Raw genomic sequence first — 23647 nt, 5'->3', positions numbered from 1 at the left:
TTCAATTTGGGGGGTTGTTACTACAGTGCATGTGGGTTCCACAGTGGTACCACGCCGCCCTATCACGTCAGGGTCATAAAGACCTTGACCCTCGGCGGATAGGCCGCCACGATGCCATGTGGGCTTCTGTATGTGACGGCCTCATTCAGGTACCATGCATCCTCCTCCAGATTTTTTATTTTATTTTGTTCATTCATCATCCAACAGGCTTAGCCCAATAACAGGACGACCTTGATAAAATACAATAAATGATTGAACAAAACGTGTACCATACATCACAATAACAATTACACATTACCTTTACACAATGAGGAAAATACAATAAACATAAAGAAATACAAAATTAATTAAAATTACCCGTCTGTATATATTAACTCTTTCAATTCATTTTTAAATGCTTCTCGATCGTGCGATTGGCATCTGGAGACAGGTTGTTACGACGCCTGTTTGAGGTTACACTCGCCTCGTTTATCCCAACCCTGTGTCCGCGTCACTTGTTTCATTAATGTAACATTAACATAATCTATATAGTTTTAATATCTATGATGAACGAGGTAATTGATGAGCCAACATCTATTAGGGCGCCCGCCCGTACTTAATTCTATGATTCTCGACGTAACATCTTCAAAATGGTGTGTTTGTCGATTAAAAATGAACACAGTATAGGAGTACATGTCGTTGATACTTTCAGTTCATAATTACATTTTAACAAGTCTGAATGACGTAGAAATAATTTAAAATCATAAGGAAACTTTTAGCCATATGTGTTATTAATTTCCCCAAATTTCAGCAATATATGATAACTTTTGCTCAGATACGTGATTGTTTCCATCTGACAATCAGTGACGTTGTTGTGATTTTTCTAATACTACCGTAGAGGGCATCGATTAAAAAAATCGTCAGAGTGAACGAATTTAGGGTTGGCCGGGTCATTAGAAACACAGAATTAAAGTAAGGCTTTAAGTAAACTACAGTATTGTAGAAGGTTAGTAAGAAAGTACATTACAACTTTCAAATTCATATATATTTGAAATAGTAACAATGTGCAATGTTTATTTTTTATAGGTTCAAAGGGGCCCTTACAAAAGAAAGACAACCTCCGATTCACTGCATAACTTCTTCATTTTTTGCCCTTCTTGATCAAATCTGCACCCTTTTCACCAATCATAATTGTAGGTGCATTTGTATTTCCTGACGGCAAGTGCGGCATGATGGACGCATCGATGACGCGGACGTTGTATAAACCACGAACTCTGTATGGAAAAAAAATGTAAGATTTCAATATGAGCAGTCCATACTTGATAATTATTGCAAATCCGTCTGATGAATGTTCCCTCATGATTACTCCACGCGATTACTTTCTTTAGAAATATTCAATGAAATGAAAATGAAACCTCATGTTTTGATTATTCACAATCGTTTGATAATACTACACAGATACTGATTAAGATTATGAAAGATAGAGACAGCTGATTTGCAGTAGAAATGGTATTTTCTACATGGAAGAAGTAAATGTAAGAATACACTTGTTGTTTTTTTCGGGCTGATGGCCATAGATTACAATCAATGACCGTAGGATAAAACCCGCCTTTTGATCATAAATTTCAAAATATTCCAAAAACAAACAAATAAGCATGCACAAGTTTTGCATGTCTTGAATGAAATAATTCGTTTTAATGTATGATAAAATGGAAATAAATTGACCTTAACGAAGGGTCTACAACAGCTGTTTGGTCATCCTTGGCGCCCATTTTACAAGTACCACACAAATGCCATATTGTTCGAGTGATGTGTCTGATCACGTGTTCCCAATAGCCGTCACTGTCCAACTCATGATCGCAGTTGTCGAACTTGTAATATTCCATGGTGATACTATGGAGAATATATAGTAAAGTAAGTTAAACAATCCTAGAGTTGACGCTATATTCCACCCTATGTGGTTTCAATTATTTTACTCCATACAACGTTTAATCGGATGTTTGGAAAAATATTATTTTCGAGTAACATAATGTCAGCGGTATCGATATGGCATTTCAGTGATATTAATGCACTTGAATACTTGGAACACTTCAAAGTGTTTTCTTATTCATACTGCATACATAAATAATATATTAATACACTGCCCAGTCCCTTGTATTTAATTATTATTAATGAAATTCCTGGTCGTATTTTAATATTTATCAAATTATTACAAATACGTTCAGTAAATAAACAAAAGTTACTCACCCAGCGTCTTTCATGGCCTTTGTACTTACAAGCTTTTGGATAAATCGTATGCCCTAGATGAATTTGAAAAACAACAAAAATCTACATCAACTTTGAAAATTATGCAAATATATTAATGGGTAGAAAACTCCAATCGGGACAGCAGCTTTGTACTGGTTTAATCCTTCATGCAAAGTAATGTTTATATATTTTCTTTTCGCAAGTGAATATTTTCCCCATACCAAAGTGAACATTCAGTTGGTGTGGTGTCAGATGGTGGTTCATTTTCAATATCACGTTGCACATTGCCTCAAAAGATGTCCAAATTATTGATTTCGACCGTATTTTAGCATTTCACTGAAAACTATACTGTTCAGCTATGAGGATTTCAGACCTCGGTAATACAACCTACTTCTGCGTACACTGCGACCTTCAGTGCGCAGAACCAACATCCGGGCCCTGCAGATAATGACATACCCGTATTATAGTTTCCACATCGTCTTGGTCCTCTAAATAGTGTGGATCCATTAATGGAGGTTCGATGGGATCGGTACTTTTCAGCTTGATATTTCCAACGCTCTTTGGGTGTAACAAACCAGGCATAAATGTCAGTCCTTCTTTGGCTAACATATCTTCTTTGGTCACATTTGTGTAATGTAATGCTCCGTCGAACCTAGGACACAAAGAAGAACATTTAGGAAACAAACATCATCCGGGTCCCTCACTTGATATAAAATGTAAAATTAAACATTTAATTTGCGATGTAGTTCACATAAAAGCACATCAATTACAATACTCTAACATTAGATGTGTGGACTATTAAAAACTTGTGTACGAAAAACTACATTCTTTTTGTTGGCCATTCATACTTACTTATCATCAAAGCGAAGTATTTCTTTTTCATCACTTCCACCAAGATAGAATCCTGGGAAGTACATAAGCTGAACATCTGGCCATGGCAAATTATCCTGTAAGACGTTTATTTAATTTTCATATAAGAGATAACCAGTAAAGGTCGAATGTTGACTTCAGTTATGCTTCAGTCCTTGGATCTATCGTTCCATTTATAATGGAAATATAACATCACTGACAAGTCCTATGAAAATTGTATCTATCATTGACGCACATGCTTTACATCATGAATGCAATGGCGATCAAAAAGAATTGAATCTGGAATCTCATTGCCATCTTCCATTATGCAGAACTTGTTTTCTTAAGATTTTGGAAAATTTATTTCAGTGTAAGTCATAATTTTGTTACAATAGAACTAACCTTTGTTTTTATAAATCCAGTGTAGTCAAGGCCATTATTTGATGACCAGTCCTGTCCGTCCTATAATAACAAATAATTAGTTGACATTTTACTGTTAATCAGTTTGAAATCAGGTTACTTGCTAGTTTTCCTTCATTTACAACATCTGTCTACATCAGATAGTACAGTTCTTTTTATCTATTCCATCCGATATTAATATTTCTATAAACAATCTTCTAATGATGAAGATTTTGGGAATTAAACTAAATCAATTTTGCAAGTAAATCTGATCAATGTCCACCTCACCTGTATGAAACCTCCCCCAGATCCATTTAGTCTTAATGTTGTCATGATGTGGTCCTGCAACAAACATAATATTATGTTGTGGTGTTTTATTGCACGCGATACTATCTTCTATAACCGTTGCCCTAGATAATTCAGATAAATAAGGTATTTTGTATTTTCATATTAAAGCAAACTCTTTCTTTTCAAATCAAATTTGAAATTTCCTTTTTTCAGATAAGTACATGTAAGTTGAAAGTATTATTTAAAAACAGAATTAAACTTTGAGTTTTGATATTTAATATACTAATTGCGTACATTTTGCATATTGTGTATACATGGAAAGTGAGGACTACGCAGTTCAGCGCATGAGGGATCACAGTTTTGGTGTAAGTTGACTATTGACAACATATCTAATTAAAACTATCGCAAATTGAAGTGTAAACAATTGTTTAATTCTTTAATTCTTGAAACCTGGAGGTTTTCACCAACGGGGAGATCACACAACACTGGTATTCCTAGCTCTTCCAAATGCTCCTTAGGTCCTACTCCAGACAGCATCAGCAGCTGGTAAATTAAGCATACAATTTGATATGGTTAGGGGTTTCTATAGGATATGTAATTTACACAATTAAAGTATCACTCTAATATTAAAAGAAAGATTTATTCGTAAATTCTTCACTTCTTAATTACAAAATAACTATAATTTTTAATCTTTTGGGATATTTTATTATAATTGTGTTTTCAATATGTGCTATCTCTAAAAATGCCAAATGATAAAATACGCGATATACGAAAGTTATTCATCAAGATACAAATATATTAATTCTTTTGATTGATTGATTGATTGATTGACGTTATGTTATGCATGTGCCTGTGTGTGGTGTGCTGGTGGTGGTGGGTGGGTGGTATTTCTTATTTTAAACCTGTTTTAGCTTATTCAGCGAGTTCTCGGAGGTTATATGTAGTGTGCAATGAACACTAACTTTTTCATCGCGACACGATAAGTAGGAATATATACTTATACAAGATAGTGTACCTGGGGAGATGCTACAGCTCCTGCAGATAGTACGAGTTCTTTGGTCATACTAACAACTCCATTCACACCCTTTCTGGTAAATTCCAGCTTCGTAGCTGTGTTGTCTTCAAAGAGTATCTATAGCGACACAGTGATAAAGCAGAGACCATTTATATGACGAGAGATCGATGATCAACTAATTAAAACATGCTCTCACATTCGTACACTCATCTCTGTTTACATGGTTCTATAACTACAGACAAATCCCGGTTACCAATTTCACTAGTTATGCCCACAATCAATTCCTGTGTACCCTGTTTATAGTACACTTTCACTTTGAAGAGTTCCAAACACTTCTGATAAATATCTTTAAATTATTCCCAGTAGAGTATTCTATGTGTGTTCAACTATTTCTAAATTTACTAGTAGATATTGGACCATGATCTTTGAATACTAATATTCATCTTATTTTGTCATGGCTGGTACGATATCATTTAAAGACACCGAACTGAATACCTTTGTTGCTATGGTTTCGGTCCAGATTGTTAAGTTCTTCCTTGATTTGACAGGATTTAGAAATGCTGTTGCAGTGCTTTCCCGTTTACCATTTTTGATGGTTGCCTGACCACGACCAAAGCCGACCTGAAAGACACGATATTTATGTATCGGGTAGTCAGTTCTTGGTTCTCACATCCATCAATAGCTGTATGTTGGCATTCCTTCATTTCTCCTTCTTGTACCGCGATTCTCACCAAATAAATATGTATTTGCTCGATAGATAACATTAATATCGCTATATCACATTGCAACATGTTCGTGATCGTTGTCTTTCTAGTGAAAATATATATTGTTTACTGTTAAATTATTATTTATAGAGAAACAATGACTTACAGAGTCGATGCAGTTGTTACTATCTTTCAACTCATATCCTAATTCTTGAGCTATGGAGAACAAAGAAATTCGAAAAATGACAAATTAAGTTATCCAACGACATGTCCTATTTGTTAGACCATGCCATGGTATGAAATAAAGAAATTAAAATAAATTTTACAAAAATAATTGATTATCTGCTAATATTGAATTAGTCCGATTGTATTACACAATGGGCTATGAAAGAGGTGTGAGAAATAATAACGTCATAGGTGCCAATCAGACTTTAAATGTAGTGTTAGCACATATGGTATCAACAAATTGAGGATTTCAGCTAGTTCTTTTTCCAACAGGAGAGGACAGTGGGACATACCCCGTCACTGGGTCCATCGCCCTTGTAGGGGCAGAGTATGAGAGGGGTTCTCGTAAGCTGATTTTGACAATTTTAGAACAATTTTTATGTCATTTGGTGAAATCGTAAAACAAAATGTTAATCACCAACCAGCAACCACATAAATTCGTCCACCCCACCACGGCCAAAAATAACGACGGCTCCCTCCCGCAAGTTTTCAGCGCCCAGGCGTCCGTGTATGTATGTATGTATGTATGTATGTATGTATGTATGTATGTATGTATGTATGTATGTATGTATGTGTGTCTGTGTCTGTGTCTGTGTGGCTGTCTGTGTCTGTCTGTCTGTCTGTCTGTCTATCTATGTGTCTGTGTCCATGTCTGTATGTTGTATGGGTGGTGTGTCTGTCTATGTCTGCACGTGTGGGTGTGCATGGGTGGTGTGTCTGTGTCTAAGTATGTGTGTGTGTGTGACTTAAAGTCAAAAACTGTCAGACCAATTGCTTTGCTATTGTTGGCTGTGCAGATGAAAAATTATTCAATAATTCTTTTCACTGATCAGTGCTTTTCAGGTATGTACGAAATAGTGACTTAACGTAAAAAAGTAATCTGTGCCTCAAGTATGAAGCTGAAGTTTGTTATAATTATATTGTCATTTACCTGCTTCACCGATCACATCACCAAACTTGGTTTCAGGGAAAATGTCGGAGACCGTCAATGGACCACCTTTGCTGTGGTATTCGGTTTTCAAAAGCTCCTCGCTGTAAAATACGATTTTTCATTATATGTATGGAAATGTTGGGATAAGGAGGGGAGACTAACAATTGTTATTTTATGTCTTTTATGTTTGCACTTGATTTGATGCGTGTGTGTGTGTGTGTGTGTGTGTGTGTGTGTGTGTGTGTGTGTGTGTGTGTGTGTGTGTGTGTGTGCCCTGTTTACCATATGGCACTCAATTAAGCACAAGCTGTCGAAAATCTGTGACAAAAATACTCACTTAGTGTTGTTTTCGGATTTCAAGAAATACGGCAGCACGTCATCATAGCTCCATCCTTCAGCTCCAAGCCTAGCCCAAGAATCATAGTCTTCCTTACATCCACGAACGTACATCATTCCATTCAGAGAGCTACTACCACCCAGAACCTTAAATGAATGATCATGAGTAATAGTCTGAATTATAACTTTATGTCACTCTTCCCTTTTATTCAGCTGTAATTCGCCATTTCTTGTTATTTTTGTATACTGATGTATGTCTATATATAAATACTCGTGAAAGAGGGACGGGACATTTATCCGTTTTGGGGTGGGCACTAAATAACCATACATACAAGTTTTAGCACCTATATATAAGTCGAAAATGGATCTGAGGAATACAATTTCCACATTGGGAATTATGATAGCAAATATTATCTGTTTACCATGTCATATTTTAGTAAATGGCAGATGAAAAGTGACGTAGATTATGGGTTTGACCTCAGACCAATGAGGTTTGACGAGGAAGGGGTCCTAGAAATGCTTAGAAACGTATCACATGCTATTTTTGAGCTAGAGGTTTATTTGCAAAGAGAACCCATCATATTTATTTATTTCAAAATCATAAAATTAAAGTAATTACCTTTCCTTTATTCCAGTTAGAACAATGATCTTTCATTGCTAGACATGCATTCTTCTGAGGGACAGTCTGCCAACAAATACATGTAATATATTATTGATGCCATACATTAGTTATAGTGTATATGTTCACCCAATCCGTGAAACTGTCCAATTCATGAAATGTGCATGTAACTTTGCCCAGTTCATGGAATGGTATACCTTATGCAAATGAGAGTATCGATTACGATCTAAAAGGGCGAAATTAAATTTTTGGGACAAGAGTTTTGAACTGGGGTTTTGATTATCGAACTCTATTAAAAACACAAGCTACACTGAATTATAATAAAATAAGAATTGTGAAGTGATAAGTTTGTAAATACATGATAATGAAGTTTTTTGATTGATATTTATTTTGTGTGTGTCCTATACAAGTTGCTCATTTCATGTACTGACATATCTTACCATACCCACTTCATCACCTGGGCAACATAACTTACTATTTCATGAAGTGGGCAAAGTTACCTACCCATTTCATGAATTGGGCAATTTCACAGATTGGGTGTAACATATACATATGAAATGTTCATCTAACAATAATATTAATTCTATTCTTTCAACATACTTTGGGGGGGGGGGGCTATGTTTACTATACTAAGTAATATAATCCATTTTTTATTTTTTATAATGAGGGTTCAATATTAAAACTACAAAATACATGTACCATTATTTATGTTCTTTTTGAATGCGTTGTCATTTTTCCTAACTGTACCAGAACCAGTTGTTAGTTATGCATATATTAGAGGAAAACTTACCGTGCATAACTCTACGTTATGGAACGTCTAGGTATGTAGTAGTATGCAACACTTATTCAAAATTAGACAAGCGACAATATGCAAACTATGAACTTATCAAACCTAGTCATGCAACACACAGTGAGGTGTCAAATGTGTGTGTCGGTAGAGTATATCAACACAGGGTTGACGTGGAAAAGTCCTAATCAAAATAACATATTACGATCCATACATGGGTGACATCGTCAAACTATGTGTATGGGACCATGGTATAACAACCAAGGTTTTTTTTGGTCCTCAAAATACGCCGAATATGTTCAAAAGAAAACGTCGACAATTACATTCGTATACTACCTCGCCTTCTTATAGTGTAAAATGAATATGCCTACAAATTTAAGCCATAAAGGTGTGAGAATGTTGGATTGCCAGCTAACAGCTACTTAAGGTAAAGGTAGTTAATAGTCGTAATCGGGAGGCTATTATTCTACATCTAGCTAGTAACTTTAATATACATTGCCAGCTACTATAGATAAAACCAACAAATCACAAGTTGTCCCTACTAGCTACGTACCAGCCAGCAGCCCATGACTATCCCAGGGCCCTGGCTAGTCAGCTATTCAAAAGTCCAAAAAAGTGGGTCAAACTGCGGTACATACATGTGTACCCTTTCCATGGGAGTACCCCCCCCCTCTCCCGGCTAATAACTAGCTATCAGCTCAGACCGCCAAACAGGTCTGAGGTTAATCCTAATAATTAACATTCTTACTGTCACACAATCTATTCAGTGAACTAAAACTTTGGTTGTAAGATACATTTACAACCTAGCGAGAAATTTGGGGAGAGCCATTCTGTCCCGCTGTCTGTACTAAATCCGACCAGACAGACAGACTTTGGGTCGCATTTTCTTTATGCCTGTTTGATAGTCAACCCGAAAAAAACAAACAGAAAGTAGATCTACCCCTATGTCTCTTCACAATCCAATCAGATAGAACGAATTTTGTGTGTTCGATAATCAACCTGAGAGACAGAATTTGGACCGATTTTCTTTCTTTCTATTTGAACCCCTACAGAATGAATGTGGGTCACGTTTTCTTTCTATTTGTTTGATAATCAACCGAACAAGCTTAAGCAGTCAGAAATATTTTGGGCCGATTTTTCTTTCTAAATATCTTGGATTATCAACCCGAGGAACCACAGGGACACATATTATTGCTTAACAGATCACACGAATCCTGCTACTACAAATGTCTCAATATACGCGTTATACTATATTATTGTTCTTTCCATAAAGGAAGGGGGTAAACTAGTCAAAACATTGTTAGATTTAGCCTGTATACAATGAAAACAACAATCTAAGAAATGCTACACGACCCGATGGAAAGAACAGAACAACCCAAGTTCTGATTGTGATTCCGTCCTTGCCTGCTACGTTTATAGCGACACATTAAATGAAACGCCTAGCCTAATGATCTAAAGTTCATAGTATACACTTAAAACTGACCAGGTAATTCCAGTCCAGATTAGAACAAAGAATATTCGCCACTTCCAAAGGTACGCTGATTTTAGGTTCTATGTCCTCAGGACCAGCTTCAATCAACAAAACTCTTGTGTTTTCATCTTCAGATAATCGACTTGCTACAACGCAGCCAGCACTACCAGCACCAACAACAACGTAGTCAAAGACGTCTGCCATTGTACCTTGTCCAACTGAAGAACTTAGGCTTGGGGTCAGAATTTACATATGTCGGTCAAACATTTTTTCGCAGCCTCCTTCTCACTCTCAAAACATCCCCCATATGAACCCAAGTATTTTCGAGTAGCCCCTGCACATATTTTAAATAATTATACCGTACCCCCCCCCTCCACTTCAGAGATGTACAGTATGGTACACTACATAAAACTAACAGTGGAAATCAACTTCAGCGTCAATACATAACAATGAAATATTTCTTTACAAATAGATGTGGGCTATGGAAAACAAATGTCTGACATTGGGCTCTAACCTATACTTGGAAATACTTATCCTGCAAGGTTTTCTCTTTCAATCTTGATTTTGAACAGAATAAGCATTTCGCATGATAGCTAGTGAAGGGGGTGCCCCCTCCCATGGTAAGCACTTTTTGAAAGTAAGGACATGTAGGAGGCCATTTAGTGGCATAAAGTTTCAAATTATACACATTATCGAAGCCATAAGCTTAGAGTACAGTAACCCAATGTTACTCTCAATACGTTATTATACAATGGTATGGCTATTTTACGAACACTTTAGATATTTTGGCAGACACAGTCATTCGCTTGGCTATTGACTGCCTCCTAATGAAATGTATGGTCGGTAAATGAAGTAAACAACTTTGCAAATGCACAATGTAAATGACTGCTCTTGAGGTTTGAATATTCAGAAAAGTCTCCACACAGAGAGAGAGAGAGAGAGAGAGCTAGAGAGACAGACAGACAGAGAGAGAGACGCATACAGATATAGACAGACAGACCTACAGACAGACAGACAGGCAGGCAGACAGACAGACAGACAGACAGACAGACAGACAGACAGACAGACAGACAGACAGACAGATAGACAGACAGACAGACAGACAGACATACATGCATACAGACAGACAGGGGAAGGCATACACAAATACATTGGCATGGCTGTCACGTGCATCCACCTCACCACTGGATACAGGTTTTAGAAGTTATTGTGGCGAAGCCACGATAATATTTTTTAATTGACTCGGTAAACGACCGCTCCTAAGGTTTAATTTGATTCAAATCATGAGAAAAATATTTCGGGGGCCCCCTTTCAGACTGTCAGAATTTTTATGCCCCCCCCCTTTGAACCCTCAATATTTTTTCATGACCCCCATTTCTCTCCAGCCCCCTCTGTCGTAAATTCTGACCCCAGCCTTACTACTGACAAGAATTTGTTTTCTGAAACCCTGTGTGACCTTTGTGACATGTGACAGACAATGAGACCATTTCAGCATTTGATTTGTTAGAGACTAGACACTGCCTTCTCAGTATGTTTAGTCTCAGACCATAAAAGAATGTCTAGTAGTTAATAATAAAACCTTGCCCTCTGTGTGTGAACACATGTGGCATAGACAGTGAAGGGGATCGGGAATGCTTTACTTTAACTCTGAATCGCGATACCAGCGAGTAGAGTACAGTACAGTACAGTACAGTACAGTACAGTACGGTACAGTACAGTACAGTACGGTACAGTACAGTACAGTACAGTACAGTACAGTACAGTACAGTACCCTGCCTACCCTACCCTACCTACCGTACAGTACAGTACATGTATAGCATAAGTGGAATGACAGCAATATCAATGCTGTGAAACTGGAATGACAGCATTTCCAGTATGTAAACAGTGAAATGACACCCTTTTCTACATCCAGTTAGTTGAATGTCACCCTCTACACTATTAAACAAGTGGAATGACAGCCGCAACTCTCTAACATAAGTGGAATGACAGCAATTCCAATGCTATGCAACTGGAATGACAGCATTTCCAGTATGTAAACAATGGAATGACACCCTTTTCCACATTCAGTTAGTTGAATGGCACCCTCTACACTTTTAAACATTGACAGCCGCCACTCTAGCATAAGTGGAATGACAGCAATATTGACGCTATGAAACTGGAATGACAGCATTTACAGTATGTAAACAGTGAAATAACACGCTTTTCTACATTCAGTTAGTTGAATGACACCCTTTGCACTATTAAACAAATGGAATGACAGCCGCAACTCTCTTTTAAACATAAGTGGAATGACAGCAATTCGCTTTGACAAACGAATGACATAATTTGTAATGTGTAGAAACTGTCATTCCAGTGATCCCACTTATACTTCCATCATCCCAAGATTTACATTTGGTCTAGAAACCAATTTCATAAGAAGAAAACAGTTCCAGATAGAGCAGCTGACCCGGCAGTATATGAGCTATTGCACTTGAAGCAAACATACATAATTTATTAGAATATTGAACCGTGCTGTATGTATGTATGTATGTATGTATGTATGTATGTATGTATGTATTCGGCAAAAAAAAAAATTGCCTTGCAGTTGCTTATCCTCCGGCAGCCCCCCCCCCCCTCCATATGATTAAAATCCGATGTGGTGAAAGCGGCTAGATACCTTCATTTACCGAGTCTATTTCCATCGTTTTGTATCGTTTGTCTTGTTCTGGGTGATCGCCGCCTTCAAACCCAGAACAAAACAAAAGACGCAAACATGGAAATAGAGGTAAATAAAAGCATCTAGCCACTTTCAACACATCAGATAATCAGATTGCCCCCCCCCCTCCCCGGCTTACCCTGACCTTTGAATTCACCATGCACATTGCTATATTTTTTTATCACATATCCTACATGATACAGCAGTCTGTCACCTGAGCTGCCATGCAATAAGCCTTATAACATCTTTATCTTTTCCACATTCCACTAAATCATTACTTTGAGTCTTTCTCATTTATTGACAGGACTAAAGGTAAGTAGCTGCTCATGGATACAGTCCTACTCCCGGGATCCTGCTTGCAGACGGAAAAGTCACGACTCCATTCCTGATTTACTATGTCTGCAAGCAGGACTAAGTACTCTGGCCGGGATACGTTTGTAACGGCGACTCTCTGTCGGAGTCCTAGTATGTAGCTAGAGACATTGAGTTGCAGGTCGTGTCATGGTATGGAGTGAACATAAATTGTACAGCGGTGACAACTTTAATTCATTCTGTATTTTACCCCACTTTTGCATGTGCTGCATTACCTCTGCATGTATATGCTATGAGGTCAGATCGAAAGAGAAGACGTGTCGAACCTCGTAGCATATACATGCAGAGAATGTAAAATTAAATGTAGCACTATCTCTGCATGTATATGCCCCGAGGCGTCTCGAACCTCATGACATTATTGACCACAGTACGACCAAGTCATCAAACTATCTTGCGTATGCACCAAAGTCGACAACTATCACGATTATCTACTGAATAGATTCTCGACTAGGGACGTCAACAGGGCCTGATTCAGGCTAAAAATGTAAACATGTACCAAGAAGGCGGTCAATTCAGGCAAAATAACAAAGGTAAAATAGCAATGAACGATTAGCCGACATCTACATCGGATTTTAATCAGATTGAGTATTGCGCCACCTAGCTAGCTTTAAAACCAACAAACGGACAGTTTGACAAAGCCAGTCGACGTAACCAGGGGATACGTTACTCGTAAGTAATGAGAACCTTATCTCAAGATCTTTCTCCTTCCTTTTACTGTCAACATTTCAGATTGAACCTTTAAAAATATTTCCACAATATGTAGTCGCTAATTAAATGTTGGTGCTGTCTTGTAAAGCTTGAAAATTATTGCCCAAAATGATCTAAATAACTTAAAGTGGCCATATGGATGAGAATTTGGTATTTATTTTGGATTTTTATTTGATAAAACAGCTCCACTATGTTTTTATACTTGAAAAAATAATGCGAAAGAGCATATACCAAGTCCATGTTCATAACTCAATACATTGCAAAAAGATGGAAAAAGTGTAAAAAGTTTGTTATTGTACGTACAATAACAAACATTTTATACATTTTTTAATCTTTTGCAGTTTATTGAGTTATGAACATAGACTTGGTATATGCTCGTTCGCATTATTTTTTCAAGTATAAAAACATAGTGGAGCTGTTTTATCAAATAAAAATCCAAAATAAATACCAAATTTTCATCCATATGGCCACTTTAAAAGTTGGCTTTAGGTGTCAATAAATCTCCAGAGCTCCTAATGGGGGACACACCTAGGACCCCCTTCCCTTGAGAGGTATACATATTCCCATAAAGCCTAACCCCTACTAAACTCCTTTTTGGATATATTTACCCTGTGTAGTCACTATTACAGTATGATGCTCAAGAAAAAAGAAACTGCCCGGTATTTACGCACAACGTCTGTCCGTAATAGTGAAGACCGTACTAAAATTAAACTCTCTTTAGTTTACAAAAATGAAGAAATAAATGACATGCATCTATAATAAATTTATCTTTTACTGTAGATACAAATCGTCAGGTACTGTAACCTATCTAAACTGACATTTATTTATACAATCTAACCCCCTGGTTTTAATAGTTTGATATTGTTTTCAATCAATCTAGCTACAGTCGACTTTGTTTCTGATACATTAAACTTTATCAGCTATTTTGAGCGATGTATGTAGGTGCGTGATTTGTGGTGTCAGGACAACACCTCCCCTCCTCCTCCCGGACAACTGCCCCAAGATATTTGTATAGTTTGTGCAAAATTACGTGTGAAGACTTTAATTTTAGAACAATTCCCTGTGTGAGCAAGTCAAGTTCCAAGTTTGCTAACTGTGAAAGCAAAATAACGACCAAGGCAATATGTATGTTTTGCATGATGCTTTTTATTGTTGCACTGAAAATGAAATTAAGTATTACTAACAAACATTGATTTTACTTTTAAAGTAAACGTACGGATTCAACTAAAAGAAAGTACAATCAGTTGTGACGGACGTACTTTACCATTATATAATCTCTATCTATAGAGTACATGTTGTTTGACATCTGAGCTTACATTCATTTTATATAGTCAAAACATTATAAACAGACATTGTGGTGTTGATTGGTTATATTTAATTATTTAATCTTTGCGCACACACGTACAGGAAGGAGAATTGGAGAAGTCATTAGACGTTGCTTTCGTTAACTTCGTCAGGTTGGTTATTGGTTTCAGTAGGCGTACTGTCAGTCCAGGCTTCCTTCTGATAAAGACAAAATGGAATAACAACACATTCAACGCAAATACTACAATTCGCTCCTAGTTTCCATAGCTGCAATTTCAAAATCAATATACGATATATAATGTCTGATAAAAATAGTTCTGATTAATGTGTACATTTATTAAAATGTATTAAACGCAGTGAGAGGTAAACGAATACAAATGACCATAAATGTGATTGTATTCATTTGTACGATGATAAATAACATATAAGTTTTTTTTGGAATTACAATAGAGAAAACGATTTACGTGTTTGTTTTTTTAAATTTGTATTTAGCATTATGTTCAAGTTTAATGTATGTTCAAGTTTAATGTCTTTTCTATACACACATGTGTAATGGCGTTGTTTATTTAAATTTGTATTTAGCATTATGTTCAAGTTTAATGTCTTTTCCATACACACGTGTAATGACGTTCTTTTGTATATACACAATTACCTAAATGCAACGTTGTACATTATGTTGATACTATGTACACACACACACATACATACATACATACATTACATACATACATACATACATACATACATACATACATACATACATACATACATACATACATACACACATTACATACATACATACACACATACATACATACATACATACATACATACATACATACATACATACATTACATACATACATACACACACACATACATACATACATACATACATACATACATACACACATACATACATACATACATTACATACATACATACACACATACATACATACATTACATACATACATACATACATACATACATACATACATACATACATACATACACACACACATACATACATACATACATACATACATACATACATTACATACATACATACATACATACATACATACATACATACTCTCATCCATACGCATGTACGCACACACATAGATACATGTCATACATACATACATACGTACGCAAACATTCACACGCACTTACATGTACTATTACACATTCACATCATCGCGAGTGTTATTATGGAAATAATTTTTTTTCTGTGGAAAGGGGTTGATGAACTTATGAAGAGAATATTTGGTATAAAAACACCAAAAATGTGATCTATCAAACAAAATCCTTACGTTTTGCTTTGTAGTTCCTGTCAGATCTGTAACTAGAGGAATGTTATCATCGTGTTGTTGACGAGTAACTTCTAAGTCTTCGTCACATGGACACTTAATATCGTCTTCAATCTCTTCCACAGTGCCATCCTTACCAGTCGTCACATCTTCAGATGTTTCTCTCTCAGTTTCAATTCCACCATCTCCCACTGAAGGAGATGTCTTCCCAGTGTCTGGTTCCTTGTGACAATCAGTTCCAATAGCAACTGGGTGAACCTTGTTACTTCGCCACACCCTAGAACGAGTCTGTGACATTTGAATGGTATCAGTTACCCTAAGAGATGAAATGAACAAGATAGACATTGGTAATCCCAGGAAAAGTGACATTACTGAGTGGATGTATTCTTGTTAAAGTGCAAACCTGTTTGACCAAGCGAAAACTTCATAAAATAAAATGCCCTTACTCCAAATAAATTAATAAAACGCCGACATTTCGTTGGTTAAATTGTCGTTCGTCACAAAAATAAACTTCAGGACTGTAAATCATTGTCATGACTACCACTTATAGATACAAGCATGCACCGAATCAAGTATTCAAAGATGTTTTTTCATATCTAGATAATTTCAAATAACCATTTACATGTAAATCGTCCATATAGGCTACATTTTACAAAGGCCGACATTTCTGTGATGGTTACAAGTGGCGATATCGAGTATGTACATTGAGGAACAAGGTACATGACTTGTTATATCTGTAATGTCACACTTCTTATTGTTAACTTCTATGTAGCTGGTGTTCTGTACAAATATATATATATATATATATATATATATATATATATTTGGTAGTACTGGAACTCTTTCTTGGGTGTAACTCGGAGTTTCACGCATATTGCGATCATCAGACACTCAGACAGAGAGTGTCTGATGATCGCAATATGCGTGAAACTCCGAGTTACACCCAAGAAAGAGTTCCAGTACTACCAAAACTATTACGCTCTGCCACTGCGGTATAGAGCACTGTCTTATAGCAGATTGATACTCACCGAGTTATATATATATATATATATATATATATATATATATATATATATATATATATATATATATATATATATATATATATATATATATATATATATATATAGTTTTGGTAGTACTGGAACTCTTTCTTGGTTGTAACTCGGAGTTCCACGCATAGTGCGATCATCAGACAACTTGAGTTGTCTGATGATCGCACTATGCGTGAAACTCCGAGTTACAACCAAGAAAGAGTTCCAGTACTACCAAAACTGTATATATATATATATATATATATATATATATATATTCCGTTCTCTGTGGATGTATATATATATATATATATATATATACATCCAAATGTATATATAGTGTATATGTAGATCTACAAGTAGGGGTGATAACGTATTTTTGTAAGGCTGTATTAGCTAAGGCCTGAAACATTGTGTGGTTCCGATTACGCTCAATTTTAGAAGAGGTGGGGTAGGTAGATTTTTTATTTTATTTTATCTATTTTAATGTACGAATGTAGTGTCTAGTTCAGGTAGCTATAGTTACGTGTTCCGTTCTGTGTGAGTATCTAGTTCAGGTAGCTATGTGTTCCGTTCTCTGTGAGTGTCTAGTTCAGGTAGTTATGTGTTCCGTTCTCTGTGAGTGTCTAGTTCAGGTTGTTACGTGTTCCGTTCTGTGTGAGTATCTAGTTCAGGTAGCTATGTGTTCCGTTCTCTGTGAGTGTCTAGTTCAGGTAGTTACGTGTTCCGTTCTCTATGAGTGTCTAGTTCAGGTAGTTATGTGTTCCGTTCTCTGTGAGTGTCTAGTTCAGGTAGTTATGTGTTCCGTTCTCTGTGAGTGTCTAGTTCAGGTAGTTATGTGTTCCGTTCTCTGTGAGTGTCTAGTTCAGGTAGTTATGTGTTCCGTTCTCTGTGAGTATCCAGTTCAGGTAGTTATGTGTTCTGTTCTCTGTGAGTGTCTAGTTCAGGTAGTTATGTGTTCTGTTCTCTGTGAGTGTCTAGTTCAGGTAGTTATGTGTTCTGTTCTCTGTGAGTGTCTAGTTCAGGTAGTTATGTGTTCCGTTCTGTGTGAGTGTCTAGTTCAGGTAGTTATGTGTTCCGTTCTGTGTGAGTATCTAGTTCAGGTAGTTATGTGTTCCGTTCTCTGTGAGTGTCTAGTTCAGGTAGTTATGTGTTCCGTTCTCTGTGAGTGTCTAGTTCAGGTAGTTATGTGTTCTGTTCTCTGTGAGTGTCTAGTTCAGGTAGTTATGTGTTCTGTTCTCTGTGAGTGTCTAGTTCAGGTAGTTATGTGTTCTGTTCTCTGTGAGTGTCTAGTTCAGGTAGTTATGTGTTCTGTTCTCTGTGAGTGTCTAGTTCAGGTAGTTATGTGTTCTGTTCTCTGTGAGTGTCTAGTTCAGGTAGTTATGTGTTCCGTTCTCTGTGAGTGTCTAGTTCAGGTAGTTATGTGTTCTGTTCAGGTAGTTATGTGAGTGTCTAGTTCAGGTAGTTATGTGTTCTGTTCTCTGTGAGTGTCTAGTTCAGGTAGTTATGTGTTCCGTTCTCTGTGAGTATCCAGTTCAGGTAGTTATGTGTTCTGTTCTCTGTGAGTGTCTAGTTCAGGTAGTTATGTGTTCTGTTCTCTGTGAGTGTCTAGTTCAGGTAGTTATGTGTTCCGTTCTCTGTGAGTGTCTAGTTCAGGTAGTTATGTGTTCTGTTCTCTGTGAGTGTCTAGTTCAGGTAGTTATGTGTTCCGTTCTCTGTGAGTGTCTAGTTCAGGTAGTTATGTGTTCCGTTCTCTGTGAGTGTCTAGTTCAGGTAGCTATGTGTTCCGTTCTCTGTGAGTGTCTAGTTCAGGTAGTTATGTGTTCCGTTCTCTGTGAGTGTCTAGTTCAGGTAGTTATGTGTTCTGTTCTCTGTGAGTGTCTAGTTCAGGTAGTTATGTGTTCCGTTCTCTGTGAGTGTCTAGTTCAGGTAGTTATGTGTTCTGTTCTCTGTGAGTGTCTAGTTCAGGTAGTTATGTGTTCCGTTCTCTGTGAGTATCTAGTTCAGGTAGTTACGTGTTCCGTTCTGTGTGAGTATCTAGTTCAGGTAGTTATGTGTTCCGTTCTCTGTGAGTGTCTAGTTCAGGTAGTTATGTGTTCCGTTCTCTGTGAGTGTCTAGTTCAGGTAGTTATGTGTTCCGTTCTCTGTGAGTGTCTAGTTCAGGTAGTTATGTGTTCCGTTCTCTGTGAGTGTCTAGTTCAGGTAGTTATGTGTTCCGTTCTCTGTGAGTGTCTAGTTCAGGTAGTTATGTGTTCCGTTCTCTGTGAGTGTCTAGTTCAGGTAGTTATGTGTTCCGTTCTCTGTGAGTATCCAGTTCAGGTAGCTATGTGTTCCGTTCTCTGTGAGTATCCAGTTCAGGTAGTTATGTGTTCCGTTCTCTGTGAGCTTCTTATGGTGGAAATGGGTTGAAATGTCTTGAGGGATTTCCTAGTTGTGGTGGCATATATATATGAATCATAAATAGTACTTTTTCCAAAGAATATCACTACTATACTACGTTGTGTTTAGCTATGTATTGATGTAGTAAAGTGTTTGTATGTGTAAACCAATTATAGTAAGTATCACTCGTTACTGTAAACCTACGTATCGGGTGCAATCTTATTGGTTTTCTTGTATTTCCTATACAGGAGCATAGCAGATATTACTAGCACTACTAGACACAGGCAAACCACGGTCGTCACGATGATACCAACTGAAGAGCTGTGATGTTGAATAGGTTCTATATATCCACATGGCCAGTTTGGATTCTCACAATAACAAGTATATCTTCCCGTCTATACAACGTAATACAGAAACTATGTTATTGTTGCATATACATACTGTATATTATGGTGACTGTAACGAAAATATATTTCACATGTGTATAAATTCACTGCTGATTACGTGGTAAATTGTGATTGGTGCATAACAAGGATACTATAAATGTTGTGTTGTGGTTGGTCTTAAGTGTCTAGTGTCACGTGATAATACATTGACACTGAAGATGGCTTTATCAATACATATACTATACAATATCATACATTTATTATGTAACAATGAAACTGTTGATATTACAATTTTTCTGTCATGTGCAATAAAACGAAGGCATACCTCGTCGATGCATGTGAAGTTAGTTTCACAAGGATCGGATTGGCATTCATCTATGTAGATCTCACAATATTCGCCCCTGTATCCAATTGGACAGCTACAACTATACCCTTCGAATCCATTACTTCGACGTTCACTCATACAATCTGGATCATGTGTTGGTCCGGTACAGTTGCCGCCGTTTTCACATCTATTCTCCAAGACATGAATGTTGACGTGAAGGACTTTGGAATAACTGCCTTCCATGTCAATAACGTTTATTTGAAGTTTATCCACACCAAAGTAGTTCTCATCAGGAATGTATTTGATACGAGACACAACCCAAGCAAGTCTGTCTACGTCATGAGGTGGATACAGATTACATGGGTATGGTACCACAGCGGAGCCTCCATCCCCAACTGCTGTCACTTTACCATTTCCATCGCCACAGTCAATAGGAACAAACGTAAAGTCATGCAACTGATCATCGTTCTCAAGTTGGCCGTTGTTAGGGAAACTGTCGTCATATGTTAATGTAAGGACATCATTTGTGTCTACGTCATATCCTCCAACTTGCGCTACCAGGTCGACATAAGCAGCATTTTTAGTCGTACGCTGTTCAACGACAACAGTGATGTCATAACGGTCTTCCTCCACTTCATTCCAACCATTCACAGCAAAGAAAAGTTCGGGATTATCATTAACTGGAATCACATTTACTAGTAAAGTCTCGTGCACAAACAGAGGTTCAACAGGATCATATCTATTTTCCTCCATCATTACCAAGATTGTATCCTCACCGAAACAATCTAAACAGGGTCTATATACGAATCGACCATCTGGCGCGACCAGTGCTTCCCCCATTGTCACGCTGTTTGCCGCATCGACCAAACTGAACACCACGTCATCTCCATCCGGGTCTTCTGCAGTCAGGGTATAGAACAATGTGCCATTGTCTTCTTTCATAAAGAATGTAGTCAGTGACGTCATTACGGGTGGATCATTGACAAATTGGTTGAAAACCTCTGCTACCATGAATAGATTCGGACCAGCAAACATTGCATGATGTGGTTCTCGAGATACACGACTGTTGTCTTCAACATGTTCGAATTCGATGTTAGTAGAACACACCTATAGAAGAGGAGTAGTTTGATATATTAGATGTACACTATAGTAGTGGAGACATTATCGCTAAAGATACCGTCTAATGTATATGTGACTGAAAAGAATTACCAATAAAACTCGCTATTTGTTAACGGTCATCAATTCTCTTCCAGGTGAAGACAAACGCTTAAAACATCGTCTGATAATCAGATCATTTTCAGTTGATTTCAGCGCAAACTTCATATAAGGTTAAATCGCATCTTAAGCTAAAGAAGAAGTTACATTTCAACAAATACAGTGAGACTGTATTGCAAATAATTGTCACCCTTCAAAGATGGCTTACTGATGTAATGACATGTGAACTGGATACTAAATTATGTACTCACATTCACCGTCATCATACATTTTTCTTGATGGTAGAAGTATTCATCAAATGTATTGTCACATGTATGACTAGCATCATGCCATTGTTTTGTCACTGAAAGAAAAAAACAATGTTTGATTAGACATACTTTTGGAATGTAAATTTATGATTTTAGACTACATTAAATCTGAATTATTAGTCAAAACAATATATTTTTGAAAAAATAAGATAATTAATATAACTTTTTTCAGAGTTTTTTTATGATAAAAAGTGGAAAAAGGAAACCTTTCCCACATTTGTATTTTTTAAATCAATCTGTTCTATACTCTCTGAACCCAAAACATTTACATTTTTGAAGTCTCAGACCCCCATTATCTATATTGGTCTGAACTAAAGTCGAGGTTTGTCAACCTTCCATTTACTATTAGTCAACATTTGCCATCCCTCCATTTTACCAAGTGTACGATTGATATTTGATATGATACATTAAAGACAATTTATATTACCTGGATCCCAAAAGAGTATTCTACGTGTCGTGTATTCGCCATCAAATTCTACATCACAGCTGTCATAAGTAATGTTAATACTTAGTGGACTGGTCAGAGGAACGTTTGCCACTGTTGTTGTATAAAATGCAGGTCTGAACATGTCTACAACCCTGAGAAAATAGAAACAACACATGTCATGACGATTGGTCAGTCAGGATGACTAACGTAAAGATAAGGTAAACACCGAAAACAACATTAAGTATAAAGACATATAGATAGACAGGCAAGCAGACAGGCTGACAAACAGACAGACAGAGAGGGCGTATTCCATGTCAGCAATCTTATGGTATATAGTTGACATTACCTGTGTCGTAAAAAGCGGGTTGTCTGATTCATTGTCTGGTGCGGGATTACAATAAATGGGGAGAAAGTAAATGATGCATCGGATATGTATCTTTCTTGTAGGTCTTGATTGCTTAGTAATCCTGCAAGCATACCTTGACCATCCAACATTCCTGTTGAAGATCCAAACATTGCAATTAAGAAATGTTACCATAGACATCGAACTGTATGTTTACAAGCATGAAGAGGTGTAGAAAAAACATTAATTTTTAGACAAATCAAGTAAGGAAAACTTTTTGTCAAGAGATTTGTATTACTATAAATGATTATTGCCTTACTGTGCGAATAACTGAATGACTTAATCCTAGTATTATAAGGTTGCAATCTTTGTTGAAGATATGAATGTGGAATAGAAAATATCACCTTGTGTGTGTTTTGTCCAATAAAGAGTATGTAATGTTAGTGGAATTTATGTAAGTTCAAATCACTTGCCTTCGGTAGCTTTAATTGTTACATGGGAATCTGTTCTTCCACTACCACTATCTCTCAGAGGTATTTCATTGTCTGAGCCACTTGAAGAGCTAATTAAGGTATCTGTGTCACCTATAGATAAAGATTGTTACACGAGTGATTGTACTAATCTGACATACTGAATGTCATTTTTAATACAATGACACATGTAGCATGATTCATTACACATTCACATTGTAATCCTCAAAATTCAAGTTCGATTGACTTAACACAAGAACGTTTTCGTACTGCGAAACATAACCCATGACATTAAAATATAGTAATGTGAAACATAACCCATGCCATTAAAATATAGTACTGTGCAACATAACCCATGCCATTAAAACTATAGTAATGTGAAACATAAACCATGCCATTAAAATATATTACTGTGAAACATAACCCATGCCATTAAAACTATAGTACTGTGCAACATAACCCATGCCATTAAAATATAGTACTGTGAAACCTAACCCATGCCATTAAAATATAGTA

The 23647-nt window shown here is 36.7% G+C and overlaps 1 protein-coding gene across 1 annotated transcript; it reads right to left on the bottom strand.

Annotated features, from left to right (window-relative positions):
- Window positions 1-401: 401 nt before the first annotated feature.
- On the bottom strand, window positions 402-10054 carry LOC144444599 (glucose dehydrogenase [FAD, quinone]-like). Its single transcript, XM_078134086.1, has 15 exons — window positions 9863-10054; window positions 7593-7658; window positions 6975-7120; window positions 6638-6738; window positions 5648-5697; window positions 5273-5398; window positions 4778-4894; window positions 4213-4305; window positions 3763-3816; window positions 3478-3537; window positions 3079-3173; window positions 2683-2878; window positions 2227-2279; window positions 1705-1872; window positions 402-1253 (listed from the first exon to the last, which is right to left on the bottom strand). The coding sequence occupies exons 1-15, from the start codon at window positions 10052-10054 to the stop codon at window positions 1121-1123; spliced, it is 1650 nt and encodes a 549-aa protein (XP_077990212.1). The 3' UTR covers window positions 402-1120.
- Between the last annotated feature and the right edge of the window lie 13593 nt (window positions 10055-23647).

The sequence above is a fragment of the Glandiceps talaboti genome, chromosome 13 (assembly GCF_964340395.1).
Source record: "Glandiceps talaboti chromosome 13, keGlaTala1.1, whole genome shotgun sequence".
In the NCBI taxonomy this organism is placed as follows: Eukaryota; Metazoa; Hemichordata; class Enteropneusta; family Spengelidae; genus Glandiceps; species Glandiceps talaboti.
Note: the sequence above shows the minus strand (reverse complement) of the source record. Positions and strands in the feature narration are given on the sequence as shown.